Genomic DNA, 26,785 nt, shown 5'->3' with positions numbered 1-26,785 from the left:
GGTGCACCCTGTGTAAAATTTATGATGTTTATATTTCTATTAAAATGGGGTGCTGCAGGGAGTCGCGTTGCGGAGCCAACCTCACGCCAGCGTATTCAACGGTTAGCGTCTCATACACTATTATCATATGCCCGACTTCTCTGGAAACTTCTGTTTTCCATCAACTCTCTCTTAACCGCTCCCCATCACTCCACGACGCCGGGCCACCAAGTTTTTTACATTTCTTTTCACTTTATTTCACTTCATTTACTTTGATCTGACCTTTATTTTATTGTTTTTTTTTTGTCTTGTTCTGGCTACATTCCATTTCTCTACCCTTCTTTTTCAAAGTGTACACTCCTCCTCATGGATTTAAAAAATAATGAACTGGTGTGAGGAAAGCTTTCACCAGTACAATGCTTTTAAATGCACGAGCGAGGTAGGAACGAGTGCACATTTCAGGTGAAGGGTGGAGAATCGGAATGCCCCCCCCCAACCCCAACCCCAACCCTCCCTCCCGGGTTCGTGTACCTCCTCAGACTGCTGAGTGTCTCCGTGAGGCACTTGACTCTCTTCAGCATGCTGTCCAGTTTGTGGGGCTCCTCTTTGAGGAACTTAACTGCCTCCACCTCCACCCTCAGGACAGAACGCATCCTGGTCTGCAGTGGCGGGAACTCTCCTGAGAAAACATGTCAAAAAAAATATATACACTAGAAAAATATATATTATAAAAATTCTCCACCACCCTTCATTGGAGGACAACTTTATTAATGTAGTGGAACGCGACTGCTATTCAACAAAGAAAATGCACCTTTTTCTAGTTGTAGTTTTGTGTTACTCAGAAATGATATTATCTTACTTATTACTTTACTTGTAACTGAAAACCATAGCACATGGAAACCTATGGAATCCATGGGCAATGCACATCATCTAAGATATTGTGTCTGTTTAAAGTAGACTACACTGTACAGGCAGTCTTTACCTCTGAGTCCTGCCAGAGACTCTCCCACTTTCCTGAGGCTAACGGCCCCCTCTTCCACATGCTTCAGTGTCACAGCTCTGTGAGCCCCCGCCGAGCTGGTCTCCCTCTTCAGAGTGTCCACGTAATGCTCCAGTTCCCTACACACACACACACACACACACACACACGACAGAGAGAGCGAACATTCACAACACCACTCCTAATTGGTATATCACTCCTCACCTCTCCACTATACGAGCTGATGTGTGGTGAGGTTTGTGGCACAACTGGTTGCCGTGCATCACCCAAGTGGTTGCCACCCATTGGTGGGTGGATGAGGTGAGTTTCCCTCTTCCCTCGCACCATCAAATCCCTGGCATACTGGTGATGCCGACGTATCACCATAATAGACTTAAGATTGCATGCTTGATGTGTCACCAGAAAACACTGACTGCACACCAACACTAGAGGGCAGACAATACTAATTTGAACCTTATTGGCACACAGCGAGCACCAGTTTGAGCTGAATGACAACTGAAAAGTGAGAGGGCAAACAGATCAAATCCAACAATGTTCATATTCTAAAAACCATCTGGGCCGTAGGGACGTCGGCCCTTTCACCTTAATGACCAAAAGCGGACATTCTCAGTCAAACCACACTGCACTTCCTCTGTGGGAGTCCGCTCCGACTGGATTGGGTTACTTCCCAAAACCTCAACTGTGTCCACATGGAATCTGGGCTTATTTGTGCAACAACTTTCTTACGTAGAGTCCCTATTGTTTTGATAACGCTGTACTCTGTATTCTAAGCAGTCGACTCCAAGAGGAAATGTGTTGGGTAGATGATAGCATTGTGTGGCGCTCTGAACTGCAGGTGAACAAAACATTTAGATTCTTTGTGACCGGATTCCCTTGAGAGGAGTATGTTTTTTTTTTTTGTACAGCTGCTGTCAAAAGAGAGTTCCTCTTATGTGAAGAGCCTCTTGATGATGACTATGGAAAAATTCAACTGAAGAGCCGGCGGGGGGGGGGGGAAGCATCTCTTTCTTCTTAAGATAACTTATACAGGACTTTAGAAAGTAAATGTCTATAATGTGAGTCGATGAAATGGTGCAGCATTAGAATACACTTCTAAAGATGGCTTGACAAACATGCAAGATATCCCAGGGATCATCTATTTGAGGAAGCTTAATGGGCACTCAACTCTCTCTCATCTTTCTCTATTGCTCAAGGGTAGTCGAATCACCGGCTGAGTGCTGACAGCTGGTTCAGATCTAGACTCCTTGGCAGGCTCGTGATGACTGGTGAACGGAACAGACTGGAAATAAATAGGAATGACCAGGGACAGACTGACCCCCCCCAGTGGGCTAAAGATGGACCAACCCATCTGGCTTTTGCATGAGCCGCCCTATGGCCAGTCGGTTTCGAGCCAAGAAATGGGAATGCAGGAAAACCATGTGTTCAGAACTACGGAAAACCCTATAGGTCTGCTGACATTTGTGAAAAGTAACGCAAAACACAACACCTCCACTGTCCTTCGTTTGAAATCCTCCATGTTAGCAGCATCCTCATGTTACAGCTCCTTAGATTTAAAGGGCCTTGTTACAGTAGTGCCAATGATAAACAGTCCTATTTCAACCTTGGTCGTTTGTCGCCTCATTTCTTCCCAAAGTATTTTTTTTTTTAAGGAGTCCCAGACTCACTCTCCCAGGTCATATTAAATTGGGTTTTCTGTCCGGAGAAGAAGGCTGCGTCTTTTCACACCACAGTCCCCCCCCTCAGCCAAACAGAGCTCATTAGCTAGCCTTATTTAAAACACTACTGCAGGCCTTTGCTGAGTAAGACCTGGCAAAGCACCAAGGAAAACACTGAGCTGAATCCAGCGCTCAACGCCCTTGCGCATGTCTGATTCCCCAGTAGACCAATGTTCAGGCAACGCTCCTATCGTGATGGAGATCAGGGAATATGTTTACCACTGTCTACCCAGGCAGCACTCTGACCTTGCCTGTTAAACAACAGAATTAAAAGGATTAAATTAATGTTCCCTATTGGCAAGCTGCGATGAGTGAATTAAATTAAGAGAATGCTGTGAATAATTGCCTGCCCAGGCTGCCTGGTCTTATTGTTCAGTGACTGCTGGGCTCCAATGAGAGACAGACATTGTCTGCCTGTTCAAACCTGTGGGCAATTTGGAGGGTGTGTACTTGCAGTTGCCAATAACACCTGGGTTGTATTCACTAGACTGTAAAACCCGTAACTTGTTTTTATGGCATCTTACCGGCAGCCTTACCTGTAAGTTGCTGTAAAAAAAAAAGTACAGTATGTTACCGTAAATTTCAAATAAACTTTGCTTTAACATTACATTACTGTAAAGAAGAGTCCAAATCCCAAGTGAGGTTGACTCCTAAGTAATCAGAATACAGCATCATACTGTCCCTTACATCAATAATACCTTATTCCGGCTCTAAAAATAAAGTAACTTTTTGTATATTTACCGTATTTTCACTGCAACCAGTAGCCGGGACATTTTTTACAGTGTAATGAAGAACCCTCTGATTGGAACAGTGTAATGAAGAACCAGACAAATGGCTATACAGAGGGTTATTCAAATAACCGATATAAAAAGGTTCTCCCCAGCCAAAGAAAAGGGTTCTCCTGCAGCAGTGCTTCTCAATTCTAGTCCTGGCGACCCAAAGGGGTGCACACTTTTTGTTTTTGCCTTAGCAGTACACACCTGATTCAAATCATCAAAGCTTGATGATGAGCTGATACTTGGAATCAGCTGTGTAGTGCTAGGGCAAAAACACAAATTCAAACCCCTTTGGGTTCTACAGGGACAACATTAAACAATTTTGTACTAACAAGCATTTTTTTGTTTTTGTTTTAGAGTATCATCTGCACTACTTAATATAACCCAGTAAAAGACATTCTAAAGCTGTTGTGTGGTAGTCAGGAAATGGGATTCTAGTGGTCGGAATGGTTGTTGATGTGTTTGTTGTTGACCCGCTCTCTCCCTCTTACTCTAGCTGGTTGAGTACTCTCTCCTCCAAGCCCAGGTACTCGCGTCTGTCCTCCTCCACCAGGGCTCTCTGTCTCTGGACCGGGTCTTCCAGATGTTTCATGGCCTCCGCCAACTTTATGCTGATCTCCTGCTCAGCCCGCTTCAGCTGCACACATAGAGCCTCCTGGTTCTGGAGCTAGGTAACACACACATGAATATACACACGTACACACACACACACACACACACAAATCTCAAGGAGCGAACACCATTCTTTGATTGTATCTGGGGGCATAATTCCCTTCCATTGATTAATGAGAAAGAAAGAGTTCGGTTTCTTAACCAATCCAGATAGAGGGGGTGGATTGACAGCTGATTGACAGCTGATATCAAATTGATAGCCAATAAAAGTAGATAGGGGCTCCGGAGTGAAGTTTCCCCTAGGTACAGATCTAGGATTAGCTTCCCCTATCCCAATCCTAACCTTAACCATTAGTGGGGGAAAATGCAAAATGGACCCAAGATCAGAGTCTGGGAGAAACTTAATCCCACTCCTAGAGCATCACGGGTGTTACCTGCAGCTGTCTCATCTGATGGAGCTGCAGCCGAAGGTCCGAGACATTCTTCTTGAACTGGAACAGGTTGGCCTGAAAGGGGGCAGAGCCTGGTAGTGCAGGGGTGGAGCCACTCTCAGAGGGGAGTGCGGCACTTTTGGGTGCTAGGATAGGGGAACCTCCTGAATGACATCAAATCAAATAGCCACATTTAAAAACCCCTACAAGCTAGTCAGTTCTACAAAGGCGATAACAAAACTGCACAAGAAAACAGAGTTGGATAGACGGCTCACTTTCCATAAAGATGAGCCCTCTAGCCAGCTTTATGAAAACTGATTTACAACAATGGAATCAAAACAATAACCGGTGTGTGAAAATGCATCTAAACCCATACCATTGAATTATTCATAACGTAGGCTATGCTGTATGCATCCACAAGTACAGGAATCTCTTTCGCAATGTGACGGAAACTTGAGCAACACTGCAGGCTTTGGAGGAAATAGGCAATACATTACTCCTTCATTAACAGAAAAGGAAATATCACACAGTCAAAAGTGCACAGGCACGTTAAAATGTAATTCCTCCCCTCCTCTGCGATTGAAAGGAGGGAGTAAGGTTCTCGCTCCTCCTTTTCACCTTCTGCCTTCTGTCTGTCTACATCCCAAATACCATCCTATTCCCTATGTAGTGCTCTCCTTTTGACCAGGGCCCATAGGGAAGCAGGTCATATATAGGGGCCCTGGCCAAAGGTTGTGCACTATATAGGGAATAGGGTGTCATTTGAAACGTAACCTCTGAGTCATTGGCCTGGCTAGCCCTCGCCTCACACATCTCTGTGCTTCCTGTGGCGCCTGCCCACAGAAGCACACGGCTGACCCCCAAACTCACCATATCTACAGTGCCTTGCGAAAGTATTCGGCCCCCTTGAACTTTGCGACCTTTTGCCACATTTCAGGCTTCAAACATAAAGATATAAAACTGTATTTTTTTGTGAAGAATCAACAACAAGTGGGACACAATCATGAAGTGGAACAACATTTATTGGATATTTCAAACTTTTTTAACAAATCAAAAACTGAAAAATTGGGCGTGCAAAATTATTCAGCCCCTTTACTTTCAGTGCAGCAAACTCTCTCCAGAAGTTCAGTGAGGATCTCTGAATGATCCAATGTTGACCTAAATGACTAATGATGATAAATACAATCCACCTGTGTGTAATCAAGTCTCCGTATAAATGCACCTGCACTGTGATAGTCTCAGAGGTCCGTTAAAAGCGCAGAGAGCATCATGAAGAACAAGGAACACACCAGGCAGGTCCGAGATACTGTTGTGAAGAAGTTTAAAGCCGGATTTGGATACAAAAAGATTTCCCAAGCTTTAAACATCCCAAGGAGCACTGTGCAAGCGATAATATTGAAATGGAAGGACTATCAGACCACTGCAAATCTACCAAGACCTGGCCGTCCCTCTAAACTTTCAGCTCATACAAGGAGAAGACTGATCAGAGATGCAGCCAAGAGGCCCATGATCACTCTGGATGAACTGCAGAGATCTACAGCTGAGGTGGGAGACTCTGTCCATAGGACAACAATCAGTCGTATATTGCACAAATCTGGCCTTTATGGAAGAGTGGCAAGAAGAAAGCCATTTCTTAAAGATATCCATAAAAAGTGTCGTTTAAAGTTTGCCACAAGCCACCTGGGAGACACGCCAAACATGTGGAAGAAGGTGCTCTGGTCAGATGAAACCAAAATGGAACTTTTTGACAACAATGCAAAACGTTATGTTTGGCGTAAAAGCAACACAGCTCATCACACTGAACACACCATGCCCACTGTCAAACATGGTGGTGGCAGCATCATGGTTTGGGCCTGCTTTTCTTCAGCAGGGACAGGGAAGATGGTTAAAATTGATGGGAAGATGGATGGAGCCAAATACAGGACCATTCTGGAAGAAAACCTGATGGAGTCTGCAAAAGACATGAGACTGGGACGGAGATTTGTCTTCCAACAAGACAATGATCCAAAACATAAAGCAAAATCTACAATGGAATGGTTCAAAAATAAACATATCCAGGTGTTAGAATGGCCAAGTCAAAGTCCAGACCTGAATCCAATCGAGAATCTGTGGAAAGAACTGAAAACTGCTGTTCACAAATGCTCTCCATCCAACCTCACTGAGCTCGAGTTGTTTTGCAAGGAGGAATGGGAAAAAAGTTCAGTCTCTCGATGTGCAAAACTGATAGAGACATACCCCAAGCGACTTACAGCTGTAATCGCAGCAAAAGGTGGCGCTACAAAGTATTAACTTAAGGGGGCTGAATAATTTTGCACGCCCAATTTTTCAGTTTTTGATTTGTTAAAAAAAAGTTTGAAATATCCAATAAATGTCGTTCCACTTCATGATTGTGTCCCACTTGTTGTTGATTCTTCACAAAAAAATACAGTTTTATATCTTTATGTTTGAAGCCTGAAATGTGGCAAAAGGTCGCAAAATTCAAGGGGGCCGAATACTTTCGCAAGGCACTGTACATCCCAAATTAGCACCCTATTCCCTATGTAGTGCATTCCTTTTGACCAGGGACTTTAGGGCTCTGGTCAAAAACAGTCCATTGTATTGGGAATAGAGAGGCATTTGGTACGCAGAACATTTCAAATCACTGTGAGTAATGGGAGACAGGAGACGGGTTCGCCCGCCGTCGAAAACAACCGCCAGTCATGTCCTCTGGCCTCGGAGGCGGTCAGACTGACAAGATAATTACTCTTTACATGCTATGCCCTCTGCAGCCTGCACTGACAGTAACTCAAGTTGAATAAAATGACGCTGTTCCTCACTTTCAGAGTGTGTTAGTGTGACCTTTGAACACCGACAGAGGTCGAAGAGTGTCTCTCGGGCGCTTGTTGTGGGAGTGGCACTTTAAGTTCCAATGCGGTGTTGTAAGCCACTGAAGTCCCTTAGCGGAAGTGAAAAAGTCCCTGTCCAGTGTCGGAACAATGAAAAGAGTGGAATGTTGCGAGGAAATGAGAGAGAGAGAGAGAGAGCACTCTAAGCTCCCTCCAAACAGAGTAGATCTACATCCCAAATGGCACCCTATTCCCTATATAGTTAGTGCACTATAAAGGGAATAGGGTGCAATTTAGGATACAACCATAGTACAGCCCTGCTGTGGGGCTAAGGAACACACTGCTATTGTCACTGTGTAATCCCCCTCCAACATTCACCACAGTCCTCTCATAGTGGATGACAGCAGCACAGACCTGAAGTGCAGGTTCGGAAGAAAGCAGTTCCTGTGTTTTACTGTCTGCGTACCAAATGGCCCATTGGGCTCTGGTTAAAAGTAGTACACTTTTGAGGGAATAAGGTGCCATTTAGGATACAATCCACTGTTTGTAGACTGAGGGTGTTTTTGTGATGGAGATTATGAAGTAACAACAAGAGAGTCTGAGGAATCAAGAGAAATATGTAAATTGTTCATGCATTTGATGCGGGGGAACGATAAACGAAGGGAAATCCTGTGAGACATGAACAGTCTTTTTGGTGTTGAAGAGATTGAAATTCCCTCACACACACACACACACACAACGTGACACAGCAGATTGTATCAGCGTGGTGTAAGAAGAAGAAGAAGTGTATCGCTAAGATGTAAGGAACTGCTTCGGCAGCAGACAGATAAATACCGCTCTGTTTTCCTTCCGCCGCCCTCCAGATTGCATTTCTTTTATCGAACCCACATCTGCGCAGACTGTTAGCCAGACGAGATTGAATCATCTTGGCGGGGATGAAGAAATAATACACTGCTCTTGTTTTTCAGCAGCACATATTAGGTTTGCTGTTTTTGTATGAGAAGAGTGGATTTGAGGGGGAATATGGGGGACTTGGCGAAGAGTAAAGTAAGCTGGTCTGTGACTGACTCACTGACAGTTTTAGTGGAGTGGTAGGGGAGAGCATACGGCAGACTGTTGAGTGACATTAACATGAGAGACTTGTCTGTGCAATGCATCATGGGGAAAACGTGGATATGCAACAGAAAACTGTATTGTGAAGTAGATCATGGGCTGCATCCCAAATGCCAACCTATTCCCTACATAGTGCACCATTTTTTACCTGGCCCCATAGGAAAGCTCATAGGGCTCAAGTGAAAAGTAGGGCACTATATAGGTAATAGGGCACAATGTAGGGACACAGTTCATGATGTGATACATGCAGAAGGGTAATAGTGGTCCTGACCTGCACTGTGTGCACTCTGAACCGGAGACGCTTGTCTTGATGTCTTCATGGGTCGTTCGCTACACACACACGCACGCACGCACGCACGCACACAGAGACATAGAGTGAGAGAAAGAGACCTATGAATTCTGTTGAATCACGATATAAGAGATTCAATAAAAAGCCTGGGCACTGTCCTTCAGTTAGGGTTGATACATATTAGTAAAAGCCGTATAGACAGCCATACGTATGGTTGGGTAGACTGACAGAGGGACTTGTTAACATGATGGCTGTTAGGAGCAGTCTGTTCCCATAGTAAATCATCCCATGTTCATTCCACTCATCGTGCATTCATTGAGATGGTTCATTGTAAACCCAAGCAAACACAGTTAGCACAAGATCTCCACAGAGTAGGTTGAAATGCAAAGGTCAACTGCAGCCATATCAACCTATAGAGGCAGCCATTTTGGAGAATAAATGGAGATAATATCAGACCCCTTGTGCACCCTATTTCCCCCTGACAATGTTCTGTTTACCTAGGCTGGCTCAGATGGCTAAAAGTGAGAGCTAGTTTATTTGCAATTATCTTTTCCCACTTTGGCTGGGGCAGCCTGGGCTTATCTCGGAGAACTCAATGTCCCAAGCTGCCTCACTTCATCTTCTTGCTTACCTGAGAGCCTCGTTGGTGCCACTAGTGTTTGGGGACGTTAAAAGTGCATGCTGAACAAGACCAGTCAAGCTGGCAATCTGTTGCTCCATAGCCTTCATTCGTTCTCTGCAGGAAACATCAGAATATCAAGCTTTTAAAAATGGGGCATACTAGGCGGTGGCATTTTTTACATTTAAGTTATAAGTACTTTTTAAGTTAGGAGTTACTTCCTACCTACTACCTGCATTGTTTCCATGCCAGACGTGGTTGCTTAGAAATCAAATTAGCGATATAAAATAAAAAACACAAGGAGTAAGTCATGTACTGGATAGTGAGAATAGAAGTTAATTGATTTGTCAAATAGATGGGCTTCTGCTATATAAACAGTTAAATGCACTTTTAAAGCAATATCTGGCCAAAAGTAAGTGTTCCAAGCTGTCAAAATACAGTGCTAAAGGTAGTGACGGCTCCGTTCAGGCAAAAATAAACTTTATATCCCAGCTTACACAGTGTAATAAATACAACCACTTTAGAATGCCTGTTTTGCCCTCCTGGAGTCTGCCTGGAATAGTCTAGAAAAACAAGAGTGGGCTAGTCTGAATTTCTGAATACAAGACAGGGCTGTCTAGTAGATTTAGCCCAGAGGTTGAGATGAGTTGGACCTTAGTGGGCACATTGTGGATAAAACAATAAACTGCGTCACTGGTTGTCGGGCGCCTGGACGAGAAAGAGAAGACAAACTCATCAATTCTCATATTACTCTGGCAGGATCGGCAATGTGAAGAAAACCAAGCACAGGGTTGAATAGGGATCCTTATGCTTGGTGATTGCTCGTTGACCAGTGAGGCTCAGACATAGAGGAGCACTGTCTTTTCACATGTCATCACATATCTAATGGCACGGGAGGGGAGGGGAGGGGAGGTGAGAGCGCTGGATGGGGCTAGATGAGGACAAGAGAAATGACTGTGATCCTGATAGTGCTGTATATTGCGCCCAGGCAATGTACTGTAGAGAAACAGACACTTAGCTATGTCTCCCCCGGGACACTGAAATGCAAAGCCAAAAGAGAAAAGTTTCTTGTGCCTATATAGCCATTATAGAGCACTGTGCCTATACGGAATAGTCTTTGTGCGTGTAAGTACAACTCATGCTTGAAGGCCACTCCGTAGTTATGGAGTATAAAGTAAGTGAACAAAGCTACCCTGTTTGTTGTACATTAAGTACCTTTCCACAGAAATTCCTTTACTCCTTTTCCCCCAGACCCATTTAAGATGGGAATGTCCCAAATATATGTTACATTTGAGTCATTTAGCAGACAGTCTTATCCAGAGTGACTTGGGGTTAAGTGCCTTGCTCAAGGGAACATTGACAGATGTTTCACCTAGTCGGCTTGGGTATTCAAACCAGTGACCTATTGGATACTGGCCCAACGCTCCTAACCACCAGGCTATCTGCCTATGCGGGCCCTGGTCAAAGGATTGTGCACTTTAAAGGGAATAGGGTGCCATTTGGGACATAGACCATGGTGTTTGTGCCATGCAGGTGGTCCTAGTGATCTGTTCCCCCTGATTCGGCTTTCAGGAAGCCCGGGTCTTATCCAACCTGGCCAATATTTGCTTTGGTTTTCCTAAGCAGTACACACATAGCCCCCTCACCCCCATAGCCATCCGGTCTAATGCATTCCAATGAAACCACAAATAATTGTATGGCTGGAGTATGTCCCTCTTGTGCTTGTGTGTTCTGTCCTTTAGTGAAACAGAAGGAGCCAGGTTGAAATAGCCACAGGGATGACTGCCGGAGTGCAGGGCTAACAGACGATGGACACGGGGCATGCAGACAGAGAGCTATAGATATACAGTCTGGATAGGGGGCTTGAAGCGCTATTCCATTACTGCGCTGGCCTGGTTTACAGAGTCAACTAAGTCAACTGAGTAAACCAGCCCTCTTCAACTCTTCACTCCAAGGTTTTAGGACTAGGGATAAGCTATTCATATCAAAAGAGCTGGTCACACACACGGCCCAAATTGATCTAGATAAAAGTCAATACGTATATTCATAACCATAATACAGTGTTATAGCCCACTGTGCTAAATGTGATGACATTGACAGGGCGGACCAGACACGCAGTGTGTGTGTGTGTGTGTATCTGTGAGACAGGGATGTCTCTGCTGAGATGGTGGTGATGGTGATGAGACAGTCTGAGCTAAGATTAAAACAGTGCAGCCCACGGTTACTGTTAGGGTGGTACAAGGATGCAATGTTAGTTCATCAATGCCCCCATGCAGTATCATACCCTTTCACTGAGCCCCCGCCCCACCTCAGGTCCCCCGGGTTGGCTTACCGTGTCTGGGGGTCGTTGGCTGGCGGGATAGGGCCGTGACCACCCTGGAGGTCTGGGACAACTGGAGACGCCATGTTGTTTCTGCTTTTCACCACTTCCTCCTTCCTGAAGGACTGGCGAACGGGCGAGGAGCGCTCTTGGGGAATGCCGCTGGGAGGGGGTGGCGCCCCGTGGATGTCAATCATCCTCACCTCTGCCATCCTGTGGGGTGAGGGGGGTGGGGTCTTGGAGCCCAGTGTAGGCAGCTGGCTGTCTCCATACTTCCTGGACTTCTGGCGGTAGAGTGACGGTTGTTCCATGGCCTCGGTGGGGCTGGGCCCACTGTAGGAGCCTGTGGAGCGGATGGAGACGCGGTGGTATCCAGCCAGGCTGCCATGGTCCACAATGTCCCCAGCAGGAGGGTGCCCTCCATGGGCAAGGCCGTGGCCCATCCTCCCCTCATTGAGGAGCAAGTATGGGTCAGCGTACAGCCCCTCTCCACCCCTCAATAGGCTGGGACTCATAGCACTCAGGTCCTCGTCGGGCTTGACGTCCCGCCTCTCCAGGATGGCGCTGGGGCAGGGGGACACGGATCGTGCAGGAGGGGTGGCGTTGGAAATGCGCTCCCGTGGCATGGTGGCAGTGCCGGGCATGGACCCCGGGCGCGGGCCGAAGGGGATCCGGGAGGGCGAGGGGGGCAGGGAGTGGGCCGTGGGTGGGGACAGGGAGCCCTGCATGGGGTGGTGTGGAGGGGGGCCCATTGAGAGCTGTCGCATTGGGGGGTGCTGGCCATCTCTGCTGCCATACATCACCTCTCTGTGCATCTGGAGGAAGAGTGGAACCAAAAACACCAAATCACGTTATTACTACATTACACTTACGTTAGTTGACCATGTTTACCAAGCGTTGTCGAGTGTCACAGCCCTCAGGTAGTCGGCCATGGCACCTCCATCTGAGCGTCTATAGGTCTGGTCTGTTGTCAACCCTGCATCTCTGGAGAGAGGTCACCAAACACACCATGCCTGCATCCCAAATGGCACCCTATTCACTATGTCGTTCACTAGGGCTCCGGTAAAGGTAGTTGAATAAATAGGGATATGGTGGCATTTGGGATGCAGACCATTACGCTCTAAGCCAGCCAGGACAGTTGGTTTTCATGGTCTAGAGAAAAAGAATGTCGCATCAGCACATTCTCAGAGTGAGAAAACATCTTAAATCCTGCTAAGGCCACAGGGATACTTTCCCCCCTGTCAATATTTGACTAACATTTCACAGACACCCCAAATTGCCTATACCCTCAGGCTTACAAAATATGATTTGACATGAAAACAAGTTTTTTTGGATAAAATTCCCCTCATAAGCAGGATATTCACATTAACTTTAAAGCTCGGTGATTACCTTGAGGGTTTCTTTAAGGCTCACGCTAGCTTGTGAGCTCAATTGCCACTGGTTGCTGATAACAGTGTGCCTTTTAAAACAACCAACATGTGAAAACACAGAGAGAATGATTTCAACTATGTGCCCACAGGCAGGAAAGAAGTATCTGGTAAATTAGCAACAGGTTCTGTCGTCTGGCACAGCCATTTTAAATAGGCAGCTGTGACTGCATTGAACCACACAAAGGACCCCAGAGTACCTGTGGACAAACTATGAAATCACTTCATTCAGCTACAGCTGGGTTAAAGGAGAGGCATGACTGGAGCAGATTTCGGGAGTTAAAAGTCAAACGTGAAGGGCAGAGAGTATGCAGAGATCTTTACACACAGGAATGCATGGTTAACTCACTGCCAGGTTGTGAGAGTGAGTTCATTTCTTCCCAATGCACTACTTCTACTGTGGTTCAGTGGTTTTTGTGGCAAGCCACCTGCTTCGGGGGAAGCAAACGTATGGTCTAAACCTCAATGTAAATATCGCATCTGTTGCGACCCTGCTATTTGTAGACAAGCATCAAAGTGTTCACAACTACCTGTTTAGTGTGTCTATACCAGCAATCCCAATATTATGCTCCCAGAAGTGATGTTTTGTACACATGGCCGAAATGGTGGCTATTGGAGCCGTTTTGTATACAGTGCTTTCTTCGACTTGGCTACTATTGTTATCTCACTCACCGTGTTTTGTTGTTCGTAATTGAATAATCCACTTTCGTCCCCCTGTCGTCTTTAATTCATCATGAATCCCACTATTTAAATTATTTCATACGGTGACTGTTTGATTCCCTATGGCCATAAAGAGTCAAGACAGTTCAAATGTGCTCCTGCCAAGGTGGTAGTCATTGTATGAATGAGTGAGTGAGTGAGTGAGTGAGTGAGTGAGTGAGTGAGTGAGTGAGTGAGTGAGTGAGTGAGTGAGTGAGAGAGAGAAAGGGATATTGTCCATAAACTGTCATCATAACAATGAAAATCCCTATTACCTCATCCAAGGACTGCAGTGGAGACCAATACAAATACAACAAGTCTCACTACTTCTCCATCAGCACTCCTGATTCATGTGGGTGTGTATCTAGCCTAGTGCAGGAACTCTAATAGCCTCATGTAGTACTCATATGAAACTGGATTGAGCTGACTTTATGAGACCCTCCTAGACATACTGTCCTTCTAATGAGATCCTTACGGAGGCAGTGGAAAGAGAAAGGTCTCGGAGCCAAAAGTCCACATGAGCCAAACTCAAACCAAATGTTCCCCCATTTCGCCGCTAGTTCTCCTCACATCTTCAGATGTGTTGATTTATTTATTTTAAAAAAAAGGCAATGTTTTATAGGTCTACGGACAAACCTGGACCTCCTGCCTTATAAGGTCACGCTATTGAAAATGCAATGTGGTCTTTCGAGAGGACGGAAGGAGTGCATAGTGTCAGGTATAACATCTGTTTGTGATTGACAAGCCATCACAAAACAGCATAGAACAGCTGTGCTCGACTTCATACAACTACCTGGCGCTTTTCCTTTGTTTAGGAATAATATGTAGTACTTTGTCCACCTTGTAATAATCCTATCAAACCAAAACAGTTTTAACATTGAGCATTTCCATAAGAGACGTGTGAAAATAGTCGACTTCGAAAGTGAGTTTTTGAACTCGGAAGCTTTGTGCTTTCCATTTTTCTCTATTACGTGTTGTTCCACGGCCTCTGATTAGAATATTCCCGGCCAGAATTTCCTTTAACATATTTATAGAAAGTGTGTTTTCACTAATTAACCAATGAGTTTGGTCTTTGTTGGCTGTGGATCCAGCCCAGTCGGAGTCTTTGTTCACCTCTCTTACACACATCAGCTGTCACACCCACCCCACTGCTGTTCACCTTTAGAAAGAACCATTCAGTAAACACTTAATCGTTTCTGAAACACAAAAACATGGTATTTTATACAGTATATATTACATTGACAATCTTTAGAGTCCCCCTTCGAGATTTAGATCGTTTTTTTTCCCCACAAGGCCTGCTTTTGAGGGCCTAGTTTTACCCTAATACAATGGCCTGAATGTGTAACCCCTACAGGAATCCAGCCAGAGTTTGGACTTTTCTCTGTCACACACGATCTGCTTTCAGAATGACTGCCAGGGTTGAGAAAACGAAGATATGAGACTACCTTAAACATCTAAAGTGGAACAACCATTTCAGTAACGAGTGCAATAAGTCCAAGTAACAGCAATAGTTTAGAAAAATGTCTATTATTTATATTTGAGAAACATAAGATTATGTAATCAATGAATGAACATGCAAAAACATAGATATTGAAAAAATACTATTTAAAAAAAATCTACCTGCAATAGAGCATGCTGGGAAATATGATAATCATGGGTGTGTTTTTGGTTCAACTTTGGTTATTAACACCAACACTGGGGTTATTTTACACCACTGAGTGTTAATTTAACTCTTTACATTCAGGGCCAGGTTAATGCAGGGGCTTACCAGGGCTGAAGCCCCTGGGCCCAGGCCCGTTGGGAGCCCAATTATTATTACAAAAGGTAATAATAATAATTGAAATATACACAGTATACACTAATATATACACACACACACACACACACACACACACACACACACACAGTGTATATTTCCTTTATTATTACTTTTTGTAAAAAATATACAGTTGAAGTCGAAAGTTTACATACACTTACGTTGGAGTCATTAATACTCATTTTTCAACAACTCCACAAATTTCTTGTTAACAAACTATAGTTTTGGCAAGTCGGTTAGGATGTCTACTTTGTGCAGATTACTTTGCGCAGACAGATTATTTAATTTAGAACTCACTGTATCACAATTCCAGTGGGTCAGACGTTTACATACACTAAGTTGACAGTGCCTTTAAATAGCAGAAAATGATGTCATGGCTTTAGAAGCTTCTGATAGGATAATTGACATAATTTGAGTCAATTGGAGATGTACCTGTGGATGTATTTCAAGGCCTACCTTAAAACTCAGTACCTCTTTGCTTGACATCATGGGAAAATCCCCCCCACAAAAAATCTGCCAAAAACATTGTAGACCTCCACAAGACTGGTTCATCCTTGGGAGCAATTTCAAGGTACCACGTTCATCTGTACAAACAATAGCACGCAAGTATAAACACCATGGGACCACACTGGTCCATCATACTGCTCAGGAAGGAGATGCATTGTCTCCTAGAGATGAACATACTTTAGTGCGAAAAGTGCAAATCAATCCCAGAACAACAGCAAAGGACCTTGTGAAGATGTTGGAGGAAACAGGTACAAAAGTATCTATATCCACAAAGATCGTACTTTTTGGAGAAATGTCCTCTGGTCTGATGAAACAAAAATGTAACTGTTGGTCAGTGAAGCACGGGGGTGGCAGCATCATGTGGGGGTGCTTTGCTGCAGGAGGGACCGGTGCACTTCACAAAATAGATGGAATTATGAATGAGGAAAATGTATGTGGATATATTGAAGCAACATCTCAAGACATCAGTCATGAAGTTAAAGCTTGGTTGCAAATGGGTCTTCCATAATGGCCAATGACCCCAAGCATACTTCCAAAGTTGTGGAAAAATGGCTTAAGGACAACAAAGTCAAGGTATTGGAGTGGCCATCACAAAGCACAGACCTCAATCCTATAGAAAATTTGTGGGCAGAACTGAAAAGGCGTGTGCAGAGGCCTACAAACCTGACTCAGTTACACCAGCTCTGTCAGGAGGAATGGGCCAAAATTCACCCAATTTATTGTGGGAAGCTTGTGGAAGGCTACCCAAAACATTTGACCCAAGTTAAACAATTTAAAGGCAATGCTACCAAATACTAATTAGGTGTATGCAAACTTCTGACCCGCTGGGAATGTGATAAAAGAAATAAAAGCTGAAATAATTAATTCTCTACTACAATTATGTATATATATATATATAACTGCATGCATGATCAGAAGGATAGCTAAATATTTACCAGAAAAGATTCTTGAGCAAATAACACATTAATTAATTGAGAGTCAGGTGAATTACTGTTCTGTGGTCTGGGGAAAGCAGCAGCAAGTGAAATTAGGAGGCTGCAGATTGCACAGAACAAAGCGGCAAGGATTGTTTTAAGGTGGAGATATGGTTCTTCTGTTGTAGTCATGCGCAAATGCTCTTGGTTGGTCATCAATCAACTGAATTGAAAACAATATGCTTATCTTATAATTTACACCATTTAAAACAGCCAAACTCTATTCACAATGGTATTCCGTTGGTAAGACAGACATGCAGTAAATACTAGGAATAGATTGTCCACCATCTGTGTTGTCCAGACAGAAAAGAGAAATAGGCAAAAGAACATTTCGATTTAGAGCAATAAAGAAATGGAATAATTTAACTGAACAAAGTAGAAACCTTTCATATATATATATATATATATATATAAACAATACTTTCAAACCATTTAAGTATAATACATAGGAAAGTTGTGCTGGATTATGGTAGATGAAGAATCTATCTATCTATCTATCTATATATATATATATATATATATATATATATATATATATATATATATATATATATATAGTGCCTTGCGAAAGTATTCGGCCCCCTTGAACTTTGCGACCTTTTGCCACATTTCAGGCTTCAAACATAAAGACATAAAACTGTATTTTTTTGTGAAGAATCAACAACAAGTGGGACACAATCATGAAGTGGAACGACATTTATTGGATATTTCAAACTTTTTTAACAAATCAAAAACTGAAAAATTGGGCGTGCAAAATTATTCAGCCCCTTTACTTTCAGTGCAGCAAACTCTCTCCAGAAGTTCAGTGAGGATCTCTGAATGATCCAATGTTGACCTAAATGACTAATGATGATAAATACAATCCACCTGTGTGTAATCAAGTCTCCGTATAAATGCACCTGCACTGTGATAGTCTCAGAGGTCCGTTAAAAGCGCAGAGAGCATCATGAAGAACAAGGAACATACCAGGCAGGTCCGAGATACTGTTGTGAAGAAGTTTGAAGCCGGATTTGGATACAAAAAGATTTCCCAAGATTTAAACATCCCAAGGAGCACTGTGCAAGCAATAATATTGAAATGGAAGGAGTATCAGACCACTGCAAATCTACCAAGACCTGGCCATCCCTCTAAACTTTCAGCTCATACAAGGAGAAGACTGATCAGAGATGCAGCCAAGAGGCCCATGATCACTCTGGATGAACTGCAGAGATCTACAGCTGAGGTGGGAGACTCTGTCCATAGGACAACAATCAGTCGTATATTGCACAAATCTGGCCTTTATGGAAGAGTGGCAAGAAGAAAGCCATTTCTTAAAGATATCCATAAAAAGTGTCATTTAAAGTTTGCACGTCCAATTTTTCAGTTTTTGATTTGTTAAAAAAGTTTGAAATGTCCAATAAATGTCGTTCCAGTTCATGATTGTGTCCCACTTGTTGTTGATTCTTCACAAAAAAAAACAGTTTTATATCTTTATGTTTGAAGCCTGAAATGTGGCAAAAGGTCGCAAAGTTCAAGGGGGCCGAATACTTTCGCAAGGCACTGTATATATATATATATATATATTTTTAGACTGAGTGTTCATCGGGTCAATATGTTAGTGTATTATGTCTTATCTATGAGATAGATAAGCCCTTAACCAAGTAAGCCCTTAACTGTATTCCATAACTTTTTACAATCATTTTTACAATCAATAAAAGTGTTGTAAAATAACGTTGTCTTACAATTCAATTTAACTGCATAATTACGTAATGTTCTATAATTCGGTTAATCAATTTCTAGTTCAGATTTGGCTGCTAAGACTTTTGCCATATTTCTTTGAGAAAAAGCCTCACCCAGTTCAACATCAATCCATGGAGACGGACGAGCCCCAACTGTACTCTTTCTTACTGGGTCATGATGGTCCCTTACCTCAGTGAGCAAATCAATAAAACATTCTGTAGCGTGATTTAAATCATCGTCTAGATAAATCAGCTCCCATTGTACAGCAGCCAAATCATTTAGAAATAGCTCATGATTAAATCGGGGCGGCAGCGTAGCCTAGTGGTTAGAGCATTGGACCAGTAACCGAAAGGCCCACTGTTCCTAGGCCGTCATTGAAAATAAGAATTAGTTCTTAGTTAAATAAAAGGTAAAAATGTATCTTGAACACAATCCTTGGGGGATTCTTTGGAACCTTCGTGGTTATGGTCACAATATTATGGTCTGTCCAGCCCACTGGCATTGATCTGGCTTTTAAGCATTGCAGAAGATCGGTGACCCAAATTAGTTGATGATCTCGTAGTATCATTAACCATTTGTTTCAAACCACAGTTCTCGGCGTATCATCAATTTACTTCTATTTGAATGATTATGATCCTTCCAATTTATATTCAAATAAAGATAAATATATGTTGCGTCTGTGGCCTGGTCAAACCCAGTCCTGTCATTTAGATAGGACACCTTAGAGCTAGGAGATCTATACACACATCCTACCAATATGGGTGCCTGGCGAGGTAGATCTACTTGAGCCCATAGTGCCTCTATTTGACATACATTAAGGCCATCCCTCCTCTTAAAAAGGTATATGATTCTGAATATACAGTGCTACACCCCCGCCATCCCTATTCCTGTCCCTTCTAAGTAGACAATATCCATTGGATGTTCATTTGCCCATCATTTACAGATGCATCAATGTGTTTCGGTCAAAGCCAAAATATGAATATTACTTATGTTGACCAAGTTAAAAACCTCATGTATTTTGTTAGGAAGGCTACATACATTAACATACATTATGCAGCCCTTTCCTCATCAAGTGGAGATCAATATAGCATATATCTGTTAATAGTTGAAGTTGTCATGATACACTAGAACACACAAACTTAGATTTGAACATTCAATTAAAATAGCCAGGGAGTGACTCTAGAGTCCCGATACAATTGCCCGTTGATGTAAAGTTTATCCATCACCACGGAGACTCGTTGATTCAGGCAACGCTTTTCCTTCATGATGGGATACATTTTTTTCTCCTTTCATTGGTCTCGCTGGGGAAGTGATCATTCATTCCAAAATCAGTGTTTCTGAGTCCTCTGCCCCATGTTCTTCGTCATTTCCTTTTTGCTTAAATGTGTCAAAATATGCAATAATAGCCAGTGGCCTATTTCCCAGAGGCCTTAGCCATTCTATGGACTCTGGAGGAAGTGACATTATGCACAACATCAGTGGGCAGTTCCAGTTGAGTTGACATAAAGTCTCGGACTGTGTCCTCACAGCCTCTGCTGTTGTCATTCTCCGGTATCCCTGAAAACATTAGATTGTTCCGCATTGATCGACACTGTGCATCAAGCAAGGTTTCTTTACGTTGTTTGTTCTCCCTTTGCACCACCTCCACCTTGCCATGAATAGAGTCTACAGTACCTTTCATCTCATTGTTCTCTTTCCTTAGATCATCAATCTGACATTGGCTGAATTCTAGACTGGCACATAATGCATTGATGTCCTCTCGTAGTATATCCAAGATATCAAGTTTGGCAAGCCGTTCATTGATGGATTTAAACAAGTCAACATCCATATCAGTAAACCTCTCTCCACACGCGCCCTCTTGATTGGGGATGGTTTGGTTTCATCGTTGATACCTATTGGCCAACTTGGATTTGGTTTGTTTTGTTGATTGGGTTGGTTGTCCTTAACAGTGCTTTAATCCTCTGAAACCAGCAACATGTTTCTTTGAGTCAATGAATCGTTCCAGCTCTTCAATGGATTCCGAATCATCCAGTGTGTTAGCAGGCAGAGTAAAAACAAAAACAAAGTTAACTTATCTAGCGTCTAGTCAGTATCTCCAACTCGATCTCATGGCAGCTTGTGTGTTGCAATGAGACTCAAAACCCTATATTTAACCCCCAAAACATTGGGAAGCAATCTCTTAGAGGAAAAAAAAACGGAGACAAATAGCAGAAATGATTTCTCACCGACTTTACTTTGGAGAGGCATAATCAATGCAGTGTGTGTATCTGATCATTTCTTTAGAGAAGACAGGACACTGCTTAGCCCTACTGAGGCGTACAGCAGTGTCCTTCCACTCCAATCAAAACACTTTGTTCGAACAGGTGCACCACTCATTTGGTTATTGTTCTGTATTTGCCCTTTTCCTAGTATGCCAGGTGTTGGTTTCACAGCGAAAAGAAGCTGCTAACACAAGGATGCATAAGAAAAGGCTCTTTTTTTTTTGTCTCGCAAATGTTCTGGAAAAACATCTGCACTCTCAGCCTCACATCTGTCAGGAATAAAGCCACTGTTTACCTTGCCTGTGTGTGTGTGTGTGTGTGTGTGTGTGAGAGAGAGTGCGAGTGCTTCAGTATTAATATGCATGACTTTGCACAGTCTGCATTTAAAAAGGGCTAATGGCTCAATGGCATAGAAACAACAGTTCATTCATACAGGCGTACAGTCATTATACTGTATATACAGTAATGGTACAAAATTGGCATGGATCAATGTTGAATGAATTTGATTAATTTGTCAAATTCCAGCAGAAAGTATTTGCACACCAGCCACTACAAATATCCACTTTATTTATCAGAACACTACAGTGCATTCGGAAAGTATTCAGACCCCTCGACTTTCTGTTACATCACAGCCTTATTCTAAAATGTATTAAATTGTCCGCCACCCACCCCTCATCAACCTACAAACAATACCCCATAATGACAAAGCAAAAACAGGTTGTTAGAAATATGCAAATGTATAACATTTTCAAAACATAATTAACACATTTACATAAGTATTCAGACACTTTACTCAGTACTTTGTTGAAGTGCCTTTGTCAGCGATTACAGTCTTCTTGGGTATGACACTCCCATTCTTCTCTGCAGATTCTTTCAAGCTCTGGTCAGGTTGCATGGGGAGCGTCGCTGCAGCTATTTTCAGGTCTCTCCAGAGATGTTCGATCGGGTTCAAGTCCGGGCTCTGGCTGGGACACTCAAGGGCATTCAGAGACTTGTCCCAAAACCACTTCTAGGTTGTCTTGGCTGTGTGCTTAGGGTCGTTGTCCTGTTGGAAGGTGAACCTTCACCCCAGTCTGAGGTCCTGAGCACTCTGAAGCAGGTTTCATCAAGGATCTCTCTGAACTTTGCTCTGTTCATCTATCCCTCGATCTTGACTAGTCTCCCAGTTCCTGTCGCTGAAAAACACTCCCACAGCATGATGCTGCCACAACCGTGATTCACCATAGGGATGGTGCCAGGTTTCCTCCAGATGTGACGCTTTGCATTCAGGCCAATCTTGGTTTCATCAGACCAGAGAATCTTGTTTCTCATGGCCTGAGAGTCCTTTAGGGGGCTTTTGGCAAACTCCAAGTGGGCTGTCATGTGCCTTTTACTGAGGAGTGGCTTCTGTCTGGTCATTCTACCATAAAGGCCAGATGGGTGGAGTGCTGCAGAGATGGTTGTCCTTCTGGAAGGTTCTCCCATCTCCACAGGGGACCTCTGGAGCTTTGTCAGAGTGACCATCAGGTTCTTGATCATCAACTCCCTGACCAAGGCCCTTCTCCCTGGATGCTCAGTTTGGCCAGCTCTAGGAAAATTCTTGATGGTTCCAAACTTCTTCCATTTAAGAATGATGGTGGCCACTGTGTTCTTGGGGACCTTCAATGCTCCAGAAATTTTTTGGTACCCTTCCCTAGATATGTGCCTTGACACAATCCAGTCTCAGAGCTCTACGGACAACTCCTTCGACCTCATGACTTAGTTTTTGCTCTGACATGCATTGTCAACTGTGGGACCTTATATAGACAGGTGTGTGTCTTTCCAAATCATGCCCAATCAATTGAATTTACCACAGGTGGACTCCAATCAAGTTGTAGAAACATCTCAAGGATGATCAATGTAAACAGGATGCAGCTGAGCTCAATTTTGAGTCTTATAGCAAAGGGTCTGAATACTTATGTAAATAAGGTATGTTTTTTTATTTTTAATACATTTGGGAAAAAATGCAACAAAAAAAACAGTTTTTGCTTTGTTATTATGTCTGCGTAGATTGATGAGGAAAAACATGTATTTAATACAATTTAGAATAAGGCTGTAATGTAACAAATTTTGGAAAAAGTCAAGGGTTCTGATTACTTTCCAAATGCCCTATATACACATTATAGCTGTATCACTTCATGAGCAAGTGATCTGGGATTGGTTCATCCATTTTGGGACTTTTAAATCAAAATCAAATTTTATTGGTCACATACACATTATTAGCAGATGCTATTGCAAGTGTAGCGAAATGCTTGTGCTTCTAGTTCCCAGAGTGCAGCAATATCTAACATGTAATCGAACAATTCCACAACATCTACCTAATACAAATCTAAGTTAAAGGAATATGAATATATACATTATAAATATATGGATGACAACATTTTAATTAAATAAAGCCATTGATTGTTGAAGAATCTAACCGCTTTGTTGTTTGAATCCCAGAACAACTTATTGCAAGTGTCATATTTCTGTTACATGTACTGTACTTGAAATAGGTATTTGAATGACTGCGTATTTTCTTCTTTCAATTACACTGGGGCTGAACTACACGCCAATGTATTTTGTATTCTCAAAATACTGTAGGTTGTAGACATTTTGTGGCCCTGCTCTTCCCCTGTATCAGAAGTCTTTTTTTGTAACCATTACTGAGAATGTTGTTGCTGTTCGGGTAATTCAAATGATCTAACTCTTGGAAGTAACTAACATATGTATTTCAAATACAAGTATTTTGTGGTTTATTTTGATACATTGATCTTTATGGCATTTTGCATGTGTATTTTATCATTGTATTTGGTCATTTTTGCCCATCACTGGATGAGATCAAAGTCCATAGCCTAACTCATATGGTCTGGTAAAGGGACAATGTGGGAGTCAATCATCATCAAAGCGGTCACCGCCTTTTAAAGAGACAGGCGACTTCAACTCAATCGCACACCGGTGCCTCGGCCAGAACCAATGAACTCAAACCTGTGCGGGTTTGTGTGTGCAACCTGTGCGTGAGTGTGCGCATGTGTGTGTGCAATCTGTGCGTGAGTGTGTGTGTGTGTGTGTCTGTAAGACAATGCCCATAGATCTCCTGGAGTAGTCCAGTAGTCTAGAGAGACATAATGAGTGTGTGAATTGCTCCTGAGGGTTAAACAATGACAGAACTGATAAAACAGCTCATGAGAACTGGGTTGCGTATTCATGCAGTGTGTGTGTGTGTGTGTGTGTGTGTGTGTGTGTGTGTGGGTGGGTGAGTGTGTTCACTTTTTATAACACTGCTCATAACATATGTCTACATCCTGTTGAACAAAATCAACAGTAGAGCAATCCATGGTTCTGTCTTAAATGTTCTGCCGTGCATGCAGTAGCTGCTTTAGAAATGGTGGTTTCTCCTTGATATCCTACGCGTTCGATTCATTTCAGTAAAATACTATACTACACAGTGTATGCTTATACAGTAGGAAATAGAGGCAGACTGAAGCACAGTTTCATAAACAATAGAGAGAATAAATCAAAAGTAGTCCCTAGACTTAAGACTCAATGGTACTTTACTCTACTACTAAAGCAAAACACCACAGAATCTGACAGCACACTCCACTTCCCATAAAGCAAAGCAGCCGTCTCTCTACAAAGACACAATACATGATGCTGGGCTCATTGAAAGGGTCGTTGTGATTGTAATTAACTGCAATAATACTCCTGTTTTGCATCCCAAATGGCACTCTATTCCCTATGTGGTGCCCACCTTTTAACCAGGACCCAATAGGGCTCTGGGCAAAAGTACACATGGAGATTCCTCTTGGCTAGAAAGATAAATCATCCAAGGGGACTAGGTAGGATCGGGGTCAGTTGATCAGAAAGGATTTGGGGTTAGAACACACGAGGAATGAGGTCTTTGCGTGTTGGTTTCCTGCCGTTACATCAGCAGGAAACCAACACGAGGAGAGCAGGCAACAGCCTTGTGGGAGAATAGCAGGAGATTTGGAGAAGAATGGACAAGGAAAAGCCCCATGAATGTAGTTCAATTATTTCAGGAGAACTGCGTGAAAGCACACACAAGGCTCCCTGATCCCCCCCCAAAATTAGGCACGGAGAACAGAAGACCCCCATAAACAGATTAAGGAAGACGGGGAGGTTGGGGGGGGTCATTCCTCTACCTAGAAGCTGAGAGGGAGGGATGATAAGTAGGAAACAAGAGGGTAGAGGAGGATAGGGGGAGAGGGGAGGAAGAGGTGGGAACCCCATAGACGGTGTTATTTATACGATAGACTGACTAGAATGGCCTATTCCGTACTGGAGCTGTTTCCGTGGGAATGACTGGCCTGTTGCACATAATAATACCCGTCGTAAATACTGTACTTTTATTTTTTACAAAAGCACCACAGTAGGGATGGACTTAGAAGTAGACCCTCTATATTCCTTTACTCAGACAGGAATTAAAGAGGCACTATGCAGAAATCGCTCCGCCATTTCCTGGTTGCGAAAATTCTAATAGTTGGCCTAATTTCAGTTTATGTGACAAAACAAGCAAGTATAGTGTAGAGAATCATTGTATCATCTACACCACTGTGAAATGTATTTTCCACAAACAAAAACATTGTATTTTCAGCCGTTTGAAGCTGGTGTACAAAACCGAAAGTAAAGTACTCACCCTGGCATCGCCGTTGGTGGGTCTTGGGCCGTGACTGAAGGCTTGTGCCGGGTCCTTGTGGTACACCTTCAGGCAGGAGTGATCTGTGATATTCCTGGAGAGAGAAACAGCCGAAGTTTGACGAGGTGCCCAGATTATATCACTATCGGACAGCGGTCTGTCTCCTCTAGCTGCGAGACTCCTATACCGAGACATTGGTGTGTACTCTGACAAGGCTATGTCATACACAGTCCGTGGTCTGGTGTACTGACCGTACACTGGCTGAGACATCACGGTGCTGTGTCAAAAGTGTCCAATTAGTCCAAAACTTGTCTAGTAGTGTTACGGTAAATAGTTTTCCTCAAATAAAGCTCCTATGTAAAGCTCTCTCTGCCTAGATGTGTTCTGAGTCAGCTAGTACTCCTGCGCTCTACCGTACCAGTCTGCGAGGAACAAACATGTGACAACTTTTACAGCCCTGATAAAAAAAGATGACGGCTAGTCATAAAGTAAACATCCCACCACCGCAAGAACATTACAGATAGAGAACACTTGTTTTTCCATTTGAGCCCAGTGTGCCGAAAACTTGTACCCTACAGAAATTCAAATATACAATATAGTCACTAAACAGCTTCTGTATGCCAGGGTGGCCTAGTGGTTAGAGTGTTGGACTAGTAACCGGAAGGTTGCAAGTTCAAATCCCCGAGCTGACAAGGTACAAATCTGTCGTTCTGCCCCTGAACAAGGCAGTCAACCCACTGTTAGGCCGTCATTGAAAATAAGAATTTGTTCTTAACTGACTTGCCTAGTTAAATAAAGGTAAAATAATAAAAAATATAAAAAAATCCTGGGCAATCCATATATAGTGCATTCGGAAATTGTGTGTAGATGAAAAAGTAATTGAATCCATTTTAGAATAAGGCTGTAACGTAAAAAAATGTGGAAAAAGTCAAGGGGTCTACTTTCCAAATGCCCTGTCTATATGGTTGGACTTTATGAAATGTTGTCTCCCATAAACACACCCACAATACCAGGAAGTGGGTGATTGGTGACGTGACTGTGTGTGGGGA

The 26,785-nt window shown here is 43.1% G+C and overlaps 1 protein-coding gene across 50 annotated transcripts in view; it reads right to left on the bottom strand.

Annotated features, from left to right (window-relative positions):
- The window catches only part of LOC110535604 (sickle tail protein), a 178,193-nt gene that overhangs the window by 12,495 nt on the left and 138,913 nt on the right, over positions 1-26,785 (bottom strand). For 33 of the 50 annotated variants that reach the window (XM_021620697.3, XM_090189922.1, XM_021620698.3 and 30 more), the window contains 8 exons: positions 25,737-25,830; positions 11,692-12,494; positions 9,372-9,476; positions 8,723-8,781; positions 4,517-4,677; positions 3,962-4,137; positions 962-1,098; positions 511-658 (listed from right to left, as the gene is read on the bottom strand). In XM_021620697.3, coding sequence (XP_021476372.3) covers positions 511-658; positions 962-1,098; positions 3,962-4,137; positions 4,517-4,677; positions 8,723-8,781; positions 9,372-9,476; positions 11,692-12,494; positions 25,737-25,830 — 1,683 coding nt within the window. The remainder of the gene's footprint in view (positions 1-510; positions 659-961; positions 1,099-3,961; positions 4,138-4,516; positions 4,678-8,722; positions 8,782-9,371; positions 9,477-11,691; positions 12,495-25,736; positions 25,831-26,785) is intronic. The other 17 variants (XM_090189891.1, XM_090189892.1, XM_090189926.1 and 14 more) reach the window with 1 other exon arrangement.

The sequence above is a fragment of the Oncorhynchus mykiss genome, chromosome 11, assembly GCF_057628025.1.
Source record: "Oncorhynchus mykiss isolate SJ-2025 chromosome 11, ASM5762802v1, whole genome shotgun sequence".
NCBI classification, from domain to species: Eukaryota; Metazoa; Chordata; class Actinopteri; order Salmoniformes; family Salmonidae; genus Oncorhynchus; species Oncorhynchus mykiss.
The sequence above is the reverse complement of the archived record's forward strand: the minus strand, read 5'-3'. Positions and strand labels throughout refer to the sequence as shown.